This window comes from Nelumbo nucifera, chromosome 1 (genome assembly GCF_055504915.1).
Source record: "Nelumbo nucifera cultivar China Antique chromosome 1, China Antique-T2T, whole genome shotgun sequence".
NCBI lineage: Eukaryota > Viridiplantae > Streptophyta > Magnoliopsida > Proteales > Nelumbonaceae > Nelumbo > Nelumbo nucifera.
The window spans coordinates 137,415,476-137,426,119 of record NC_142649.1 but is presented as its reverse complement, the minus strand read 5'-3'; the positions used below and the strand labels follow the sequence as shown (position 1 = coordinate 137,426,119).

The window sequence follows — 10,644 nt, the reverse complement described above, 5'->3', positions numbered from 1 at the left end:
CCATAAATCATTTAACCATCGCCGACTCAGCCGTGGCTCAGTTGGTTTGTTTCAACACAGATACAAATTCGATTTCTACTATCACTGTTTTTGGGGAGGGATTATTAACGTGGTGTTATGCTACTCAACAGCTCCTATCGGGGATTCGGCCATATCACCAAATACCAAAAGCATAAAATAATAGTTTGGCCATTGAATTTGGACAAAAATTAGATAGTTTAGATAGTTATATCAAGGACTGGACGAACATGTCAAAAATTGAGATAATTTCGGCTGTTTGAAAAAATAAATAAATAAAAACAGCTTGGGCTATTTCAAAGCTTCATTTGCACACCAAGTGAGGGGGTAGCCTAGTTGGCACCTCCCAGAAAATCCTGCTATTATCATCTCTGTAAGAAAAGAAATTTTGTGGTTACTTGAGCTGGTTGATGTGGTGTTGTATTATTCACTAATTAAAAAGAGCAACGTGTCAAGTAATAATTAATACCAAATAAAAAGTTTCATCTGCATTCAAATTTCAACACAATACACTCAGATATGGGACATATCGCATTGTATTTTTCTAATTCCGATACAAGATACAAAGGAATATTGATTGTATCATCTTTTTTCCACCGTATCAAAAGTGTATTAGACATATCGATAACGTATTGACCGATGTGCTACGAAAAAGATACGGATAAAAAACGAAAAAAAAAAAAAAAAAAGCTTTTTCTCTTAAACAAGCCTTCATTCACTCCCAAATGACTCTAAAACTCTAAATCACATTCATAAAATGTTAGATATGCAAAAAAAAGAACATAAAATCATTAAAATATATTAATTGAGCATTGTTGGGTTTTCCCATCCCTTAAAACTTAAGAATTATAATTTATAATTGAGCATAGGTTTTTTAATAACATTATAATTGACTATGATGTATTTCTTTATAAAATCATTAAAATATTATTAATTCAATGTGCGTACACCTAATTAAAGCCTTATATTTAGTGTTATTAATGTATTTTTATAATTTAGTGAATTATTTATAATGCTTCCATGCATATCTATGTTTATCTCAATCTTTCTCCAAAAACACATACGTATCCAGGATGTATCATGATACATCTCTTAAAATTACATTTTTGATACACATGGCATTTCTGATACTTTATACCTTGGTAATTGCAATCAATATATTTTTTAATTAAAAAGACAATTAAGGGACTGAGTGGGGTAACAAACAGCCGATGCTCTTTTTATATCTAAAAGAGCTAAAAGTTTTACCCAAATAAGCAATTATTTGGATGGTTAGATGGTAGAAAGCAGACAAAAATGATGATTCTTGGGACGGGCTATGCAATTAATCTATTTAAAATGACATTAACGGTCGACATTTAATTTAATGTAGAATGAAACCAAGAAACAAACAAACAAAAAATATGCTGATTCTGAAAGAAAAGGATTCTACATTCTCCTCCCTCTATGCGATGGAGCTTTTCAATCACTTTCCATCTTGAAATATACCAGCCATAATTCAGGAATACCTATCAAGATGTAAAGATAAGCGAACTCGAGAACCAGATTCGAAATAGTTTCTTTTTCTTTTTTTCTATAGTACTCCCAACTCCCAAGTGTTTTTTTTTTTTCAACCAATTGGTACGAGTGTATGACCATTTGATCAAATATCACAAGCTCCTTGTCTACCACGTTCTGTGTTATGTTGAGTCTTGACCAAATCCACCACATGATTAGAAGTTCTCTGAAGTCTAAACATTGCCCGGTTAGGTCTTTCATCTAAACTTCCCTACTTCCTTAATCTAAATATTCAACCCTCGTACCAACCATCTGATCGACATAGCTAGTATTAGCACACCCCAATCTGATGGCTGTCAAACATAGACCCCACAAGGGGCTTCTCATTGGACCCTCTCGGCTCTTCCTATTAGGCTAACACCCATTTCAGTGGACGAGGAATCGCACCCAACTCCTTGGCTGTCCAAATTCCTCTTAGGCTGACACACCCCTTTTGGTTTCAGGGTCTCCCTGCATGACACGTTACTTCAAAGTTCAAACATACTCCCTGTAATATCAGCGCAGAAAGAGTTGCTGGGTGATCCTACTGTTGGCTGTCAAACGTTGTCAGCCAAATCTCTCGCAGGACTGAGGAGGGAATTTTATGTCCTTTTACAACATGACAACAGAGTTGACCCTAGCCAGTCCAAGCTGGTATACCAACATGCGACCTCCACCATGCAAGATGCATTCACCAGGGTCACACAATCACGGAATAAATCTACAGCATCAACAGCCAATAGATGATGGATCCTCATTCCTCTCAATTACAAATGAACCAACCAACCAACCCCCTTTACTCTCTCTCTCTCTCTCTCTCTCTCTATAAATCCTCAATACCACCTCTACTTCATTTCCCACCCAGGCTACAACGTTTAGACTTGTGTTTCTTTTATTTGTTCTCCCCTTCTTCATCTTTGCTGTTCTGCCAATTGCCACCCCACCCCTCCCCATCTTCTCCTCGAGGTTACTACTTACTACACTAGCCATGTTAGAAGGCAAGGCTGTTATTGGCGATACGGATATGCTCCAAACCATGCAGCAGGACGCCCTCGGCCTAGCTGCAAAGGCTCTCGACGTCTTCGATGTCACCGATTCCACTGAGATTGCTCGCTTCATAAAAATGGTGAAGTTCGCAAATATAAACAACTTTTTGTACAACATTAACTTTTAGTGCCATGACCAGACCTTGACTGTTGATAATAAATTTAAAATAAAATCTTAATCTCTCTGTTATGGGACTTTTGCAATCTTATGCAGGAATTTGATCGGTCATATGGACTCGGTTGGCAATGCATCGTGGGAACAGATTTCGGTTCGTTCGTGACTCACTCCCATGGCTGCTTTATCTACTTCTGCATTGGGAACCTTGCCATCTTGCTCTTTAGGGGTGCAGCGGAGCCAGAATTAGAAGCAAATCAGATGGTATCCCTGGACGCTGTGATGGCATGAACTTTCTTTTTCCTTTTCTCTCTTTATATGGGTTTGCCGCATGGACAACCACGGTTGAGGCATGGGACCTCTCTTCTTATTCATGGATTTACTGTGTTAAGGGATACAGTATCATCAGTGTTTGCAATGACATTTGGCATTTCCCCAGTCCCCTACTGTTCTTTCATCCCTTGATGAATCACATCTGGGCTGCTGCTTCTTAACTTCCATGTTAACCAGTTGTGAAACTCGATAGGCAGTCTGAAAAAAAAAAGGAAATTCCTGTTAGATGGCTCATAACCAGTTTAGTGCTCTATTAACGCATGCCTAGAAGTTTAAGTTATGAAGAACCTCAAAAGATCAGGAATTATAGAATCTAATGGATGTATGCTTAAACACCAACACGGGAACGCCAATATTGAGCAAACATTTATAAAAGAAGCATTGACAAACACCTTGGGTAGGAGTACACCACTCGCATTTCGGATGCCTGGTTTCCCTTCTATGGTGACCGGTTAAACAATATCAAGGGCACCAGTCCTAGACCACAAATAAAGAAAAATGTTCCACATCACAGGTCAAAAATCAAGACAGCATAGTTAGGTCCCCATGAATTTCTAGTTTCCTGAAAGGACAAACACATCCTTCTCCTGGCTGGGCGCACAGCCAGTCATAGCTGATGATACAAAAATCTCTTCCAAGTTACCGAGTAAAAGTACTCGGACCACAGGACCTAGGAAATCCCACTTCTGTGTGGAGTTTGGATTTCCTCTTCACACCCACTTCACAGCACATTGCAACTGCACATCAGGAACATCTCCCATACTAGTATTTTTTCATTCATGGGGAGATGTTCCCAATGCACAGCTTCAATGTGCTGTGAGGAGAATTCTGTAAGGAGGAAATCCAGATTCTCTGTGGTGAAGTGTAATCCTGAGGACCATCCAATAACATGAACCTAAGAGAACAAACTCCACGGCAAAAATAACCTCTAAAGTCGCTCCTAGGGGAATAAACATTAAAGCCCTTGTTACAATGATATCAAGGCAGTGGAACCAAGTTATTTTTCCCGGTTGCTAAAAAGCAGTCACTCGTACCCTATGGTAAGATTACGTATCAAAAAAAAAAATCTCCCATGGGAAGATCTACTGATGTTTATTTCAGTAGCATCTCATCCTAATGTATGACGGACCGGCCATGTCATTTTGGGCAACTGAAATGCACTATTCAGTTTACTGACTCAACCAAACTGGCCAATCAAGCAATAAGTTCAGTCCAGAGAAAGTGAGAAAGTACCTTGCTCTTTATTTTCAGAGGGTAAGAACAAAAGGTGGGGCATCCCTTCTTGGCCCAGCAACAGAACGATAGACATAAACCTTCTCAGCATGAGTGTCATCACTTCCATCCTCTTTGATCACCTCTACATTCAGCCTTGGCATCTCTCTTGCCAGCAGTCTACAACCATTCATTGTCACATGGCACGCTGACATCCAGAGTGACCTCATAGACTCGTACCTCTCCAGCCCTGACAGCAGTGCTGCATTGCCAAATGGGCAATCCCTAATCTCAAGTTTCCTTAGTTTTGGGCAACCTGCCAGAACACACTGCATACCACGGTCACTGCTGCCTGCAAATGCCACTGAGAGGGTCTCCAGATTTTTTGCATACTTCCCAATATACTCAAATGTCAAGTCAGTGAGCAAGCCTGAGACTGCAAGCCTCTGAAGTTTGGTGCATGTCTTCACCACTACCCCAAAAGCCTCATCCATTGGCTCCTTTGTCAGATAATCAGGCTCCCAAGGGTTCATGATGCAGAGACGGAAGTGAGTGAAATCAGGACAATTTTTCACTACTGCAGCTACTGCTGAATTGGTCATCCGCCGACAGAAATATAGGACATAATGAAGCTTCCGGCAACCTTGAGAGACAGCCACAAAACCGGATTCTGTCACTCCACCAATGACAACATCCTGTTCAAAGGGTTCAGCAGGGAATACTCGGAGCTCCTCAAGCAAGGGGCAACTGGACCCCACAGCCTCAAGCCCCTTGTCTTCTACAGTGTCCAAGACCTGTATGAAAGGAAAGGGTTAGAGTTGCAATAAAATGATGATTTAGAAAAATAGCACAGCATCAGAAGGCACTCTTTTAATGGGTTATTTTGTTAATGTCAATGGAGCAAACGGTAGAGAACTAAAGACTCAATTGAACACCAAATAACAATGTTTTTAATGTTTCTATGTTAATTGAATCTGGAATCTACAGTTGCATTTGACACAGTAATCCATCAGCACAGTTTTCTCTGCACCAATGCTTATGACCAAAGTTCAAAACATAAAATTCCTTTCTTTTTGGCTATTATAGCCAGTGTGTACCAGTGCATGTTAAAGAGAGACTTTCTTCCCATGTATTTTTGTGACAAAGGGCTGATGAAAGTGTTTTAAACCAGTTCTTTGGCTCAACAGTGAACATTGTTTTAACCGCTACAATTTTGAATGGGTCACTAACAATTTACACTTAAAATAAGAAAGGTGATGATGGTTAAGAATAGGAAGAGTATTGAAGACAAAACCTAGAAAAACCCATGGTTACCAACTTACTACATATTGAAGATTGCACAAAGGGTCAAAAGGTTTTGGGTGTCCTGGTTCCATCAACTATATTTAATAACCATAATATAGTTGTTCCTTTGATGTTCATACAATATGACACAGGAGAATACAGATGTTCAAAAAAAATTCTATGTCCAGAACTTGAAAGCTTCAGCCTGTGATGGCATGTGGAACATCCTAGACTTGTATGAACATCCTAGGAAAATACGTTCTATCCATTTTTTTAAGTTGAGGCATGTGGAACATCCTAGACTTGGGAACTATAATCTTCCTTGATGTGCCCCGTGTTCGTACTCCAGATCCACTAACCGTGAACAGTTCCCACATCCCTGCCACAAGAACACCACCGCCATGTATTGGGAACATCTCCCTATGAATGACAAGGGAGATATTCCCAATGTGCAGTTGTAATATTCCATGGGTAGAGAAGTGGGAACAGCTTGTGGATAGCAGATCTGAGCCCCTATGTTCTAAGTAAAACAAAGGGACTGAGGGAATAGCTCCCCTCCACTATTCCCAGCCACAGTGATTACAATGCCAAAGTATTTTCCTTTTGAGTGGAGGATGGGGACAAGTAAACCACTTAGAAAGTTATGGATGGAAAACTCCTTACCCATAAGCGCCGAAGATGTGGGCAATGAGGAAGGAGCTTAGCAAGCTCAGCACTCTGTAATGCAGCATCACTTAGATTCAAGAAAGTCAGATTCACACAGGCAGGATATAGTGCTGGAAGATATAAAGAAGTTGCTTCAGATAAACCTGAGAGTGTATATAAGTTCTTGCAGTTGCTGAATGCACTTTCCAGTTCTGAATACTCCCTAAGTGTGAGCTCTTGTGAGAAGGAGCCCGTCCCCAACTCTGTTAACTGAGAAGTGTGCACAAGCAGCCTTTGTAATTGTTCCAGAGTCACATTCTTGTTTACCTTTAATACCTTGAGTGATTTGCATCTGGCTACAAGCCTCTCCAGGGCATCAAAGTTGACTTCGCTATTCAGACTTGCAAAGTTTAGAACTTCTAATGATGTAAAGTTCTCAGGAAAACAACTTAACCAGCTTCCTCCAAGATCATCAATTCCATTCTCCAGTATGTCCAGCTCAGTCAAGTTCCTGTAACTCAAATTGAATTAAGGTACAAGAGTTAACAGCTGTGGTTCAACATGAGAAATATAACAATACATGGAAAATTAGTTACTGGCTTACTGCAATAAGAAAGAAGAAATTTGTAATATTCTTATGAACACTAATTGCAAAACTGGGAAACTAAAATTGAATAAACAAATTGTTGTAAACTGCACTCGGTTATTTATCTTTAAACACATAGTCCGTGACCCCATGTACAATGGTGTGAGTTACTTACCTTTAAAGTGTGCCAGACACATGCTACACTACGCATACAGATTAGGTAAACTGCACTTGGTTCCTTGGAAAATAAGTGAGGAAATTCGTTGGTAAGTTCTTAAGGAATTCATAAAATGGTTTATGGACTTTCCTACAACTTCCCCTTCACACTAATTTTCAGATAAACCAAACAGGCAAACACAAATGAAAATTTCTCAATTGACAAATGCGGAATGGAGGAGATGTTCCCTCCATGCATCTCTATTGTATTAGTATGTGGCTGGAGACTCTCTACAAGAGATCATGGCATATAGCATGCATATTGACAGAAACGCATGCACTGGAGACTGGACGTTGTCAAACAGGGGAGAAAGAAGATAAAGAGGAAAAATTCCCAGTAGTTCACAATTTCACATGTTGGAAAGTCAAATATGAAATATCCTTACAAATGGAAATCAATTTTAGGGCCCTGCATCTGGAGAAAATACTCCAATTTTTTCTATTTGCCTGCTTTTCGGAGTGTAAAATTCAGTACACAGCAAGTAATTTGGAAAGAAAATGACGTTGAGAGTGACAAACTTTTCATTTTCCATGAAGAACGAGCAAATAAAAGATTGCTTTTGCACAACAGATCCTTTAAAGATTGGTGGGTCAACATGTCAATAAGCCTATTGTGATCACAGAACCACGTCACCTAGCTTAACATGGAATAAGGGTCATAGCATGTGTCTAACCTCATTCTAATTCTTGCTCTCCAATGGAGAAGAAAGTGGTGTTGGATGCTTCCCTCCCTTTACGCTTCAAGGAGAAGGGATCTAGAAACCATCTAAAATAAGATAAGATCAGAGAATAGGGAAGATGTCACTATCAAAGCTGTGCAGTTCAGAGGTCAACCATATTACCACTTCTACAGATTATTCCTGTTGGCCATATTGTCTAATTTCAAATGAATACATCCTTGTCATGAATCCAAGTCATTTCACTAAATAAACTATTTTAAAAGCTGCTACATATTTAGAAAAATGATCATTCATTTGTCAGCTAAGGGAAACCACGAATACAAGCGGCTACAGAAAAGATAGTGAAATATTCCAAACACCAACTGAAATAATCTCATCTGTTAAGCACAACCATTAAATAATTGAATTAACTAAGTCGTTTAGAAGTTTCTGAAGCATCAAGTCTCTCCAATGGTAACAAAGGAGTCAATAGACTTCCTTTCCCCGTGAAAATGGAGATTTTTGTGCTGAAGACAATATCAACGACATGCCATTCAGTAAATGTCCACATTAGAAACTCATCGATCACATCTAGGAATGAAGGAGAAAGGGGGAGAAAAGAATGCAATCACTTCTAAGATGCCGATACGTTCTTCCTTGAATAGAATACCAGTTCCACACCCCCCCCCCAGCCAAGATCAATCTATACATTAGCAAACCGCAAACTGCTAAGACAGGAACTTTCTTTCCTTTTTCTTCTCTGGTAGGGTGGGGAGAGTTAGCTATTCTGATACATATATATCACAACCAACAGTTGCAGACTAATTTGGAAGGAAACAAAGCTACAATACGTTAAAAAAGGAGAAAAATAAATGCAGCAGACCTGCAATTTGGGATGACAAAATGAAGCAAGAAGCGAGTAGGGAACTCACTTGCAATGAGCTACAATAGCTTTAAGGCCATCAGTGCTGAATCCATCACAACTAACAAGGGAGAGAGCTTTGAAGTTTGGGAAAGACTTTGCGAGAAACTCCAGGCTCTCGTCAGTGATGGTCATCCTCTTGAGTCTCAGCTCCTCCAGAAAAGAATAAGCTGAGGCGAAGACCACCAGCCAAGCATGGATATCGGCTCCCCAATTCAGGGGAACAAGGTTGAAGTCTGAGAACCGAGGTTTCCCTTTCAGGGTAACGCTCCGAATGTTGGGAAATCTCCGAACTAGGATCTCAGGAGAAACAGAGTAGCAGTTCCCTATAAACACATGCGTACGACTCCATCTCTCGGCGTTGTACCAGTCCTTGCAAACCAGAGAAACAGAGCTCCTATCCCTGTGGGATTTCACGAAACCAAGAACACATTCTAAGACCTCGTCCGGGAACGACGAAGCCTGCTTCTTCTCCTCCTCCGGCGAATCCTTTTGCCTCTTAGAAGCCATGCCTACTCAAACCTCAAAATCTAAAACCTAAACGCCATTTGGGAACAAATAAAAGGAAACTCTTAAGAATCTGAACTAAAGATCATTTTTTTCACTCGTTTCGAAGGTCTAGGATAATATAACCGAATGCTAGAGTAAAAACTGGCTGAGCTCCATCGTGGAAACTGCAGGTCACATTAAAAAAAGAAGTTGCAGAAAAAACGGGTTTATCTCCTCAGTAGAAAAAACAAAAGCTTTAAGACCACGTATGGAAATTCACATTTGCAATAACTCCAGCACCTGGGGAAAAAAAGATTAGAAGAAAAACAAATCCGCTACTGTTATAAACATAAATGCGATCTATCGGCCATGAAAAGGCTCGCACCCAAGAAAAACATACCAAAGACCGAAAGAAATAGACAGTTTTGCAATTTAAATTCGACGACGGAGAATAACAAAAAAGAGGAAAAAGTTATAAAGAAATTGTAGTTATTCCACCTGAAGCGTCTCCAGAAGAAGGGGAAAAATCGAAAGAATCTCAAAACCTTATAAGCGGAAAGACAGATACGGCATGGAGGTCGCTCTCAAATCCCCTCCCCCATACGAAGACAGCTCAGGTAAAGAGAAGAGAAAAAAATGGAGAGATCAGAGAAATGGTTTGGAATGCTTAGATGTCATTTGGATTTGGGTGTCCAGTGTCCACCATCCACCATTTACCAATCTCCAAACAAACCCTTATAACCCAAAAGGAGGGAAAGATCTAAGCCTCTGAAAACAACCAGAGACAGAGAGTCTGTGAGCCGACCCATTGCGTATTATAGCAAAAGCAGGGAAAAAGGCTTTATTAACTTAAACTCACTGACAGAGTGACAGACATGGCAGAAAAATAGAGCGAGGTAAAAAAAAATAATAATGGAACTAATGAGCAGGAGGGATGCGCAGTGCGCACATCCCTCTGTTTCTGCTGACACGTAAGCATATTTACAACGTGGGAGCGCCTAGTCCTGGAATGCGCACTGCGCATTGAGCGTATTGTAAGGAGGAATCTTTCCTCCGTGGAGTAAACAAATAATAACAATGCGAGAAAAGCCCCTGCAAATGACAATATTATACTACTCTACCATTATTTTTATAATATTTACTGATATGAACACGACAGACAGCTATTTCTTTCAATAATTTTACCCCGCCATGAACGGGAAATCCGTACGGCCTCCCTCTCATGATTTCTGACCTTTCCATTTTATTATCAGTAATGACAATTTTACCCCTCCACGATGCTTCGAAGTTCGAACATCTCCTCCCACAGGCCCACCCCTTCTTCATTCATGTCTTCTTCCCTTTCCCCTGCCACATTTGACTGATCAGACGCACAACAAACTCCATAAATCATTGAATTATGAAGGCTTATTTATTATTAATCTCTGCCATGATTTCCACTAAAAATCTCCGTATTTTTAAACCGAGAGGAATAATTCAAGAATCGGTCCGTCTATATCTTAACGTTAAAAAAAATGCAGAAACCACAGATTCTATGACTAACGCATCTCTGAATTCTGATTTGACGGAGCAGAGCTTTCAGA

General features: G+C 39.9%; 2 protein-coding genes across 2 annotated transcripts; one reads left to right on the top strand and one right to left on the bottom strand.

Annotated features, from left to right (window-relative positions):
- The first annotated feature begins 2,542 nt into the window (after window positions 1-2,542).
- LOC104612267 (uncharacterized) lies at window positions 2,543-3,153 on the top strand. Its single transcript, XM_010279624.2, has 2 exons — window positions 2,543-2,680; window positions 2,815-3,153. Exons 1-2 carry the CDS (start codon window positions 2,543-2,545, stop codon window positions 3,004-3,006), a joined length of 330 nt encoding a protein of 109 aa, XP_010277926.1. The 3' UTR covers window positions 3,007-3,153.
- On the bottom strand, window positions 2,669-9,885 carry LOC104612266 (protein TRANSPORT INHIBITOR RESPONSE 1-like). Its single transcript, XM_010279623.2, has 4 exons — window positions 8,583-9,885; window positions 6,208-6,700; window positions 4,282-5,054; window positions 2,669-3,246 (listed from the first exon to the last, which is right to left on the bottom strand). Exons 1-3 carry the CDS (start codon window positions 9,080-9,082, stop codon window positions 4,296-4,298), a joined length of 1,752 nt encoding a protein of 583 aa, XP_010277925.1. The 5' UTR covers window positions 9,083-9,885; the 3' UTR covers window positions 2,669-3,246; window positions 4,282-4,295.
- Window positions 9,886-10,644: the final 759 nt, after the last annotated feature.

Coding starts and splice junctions, on each gene's coding strand:
- LOC104612266 (XM_010279623.2), bottom strand. CDS start 9,082: ATGGCTTCTAAGAGGCAAAAGGATTCGCCGGAGGAGGAGAAGAAGCAG. Junction 6,701..8,582: donor GCTATTGTAGCTCATTGCAA/GTGAGTTCCCTA, acceptor TTTGAGTTACAG/GAACTTGACTGAGCTGGACA. Junction 5,055..6,207: donor CACATCTTCGGCGCTTATGG/GTAAGGAGTTTT, acceptor CCTTTCATACAG/GTCTTGGACACTGTAGAAGA.
- LOC104612267 (XM_010279624.2), top strand. CDS start 2,543: ATGTTAGAAGGCAAGGCTGTTATTGGCGATACGGATATGCTCCAAACC. Junction 2,681..2,814: donor TTGCTCGCTTCATAAAAATG/GTGAAGTTCGCA, acceptor AATCTTATGCAG/GAATTTGATCGGTCATATGG.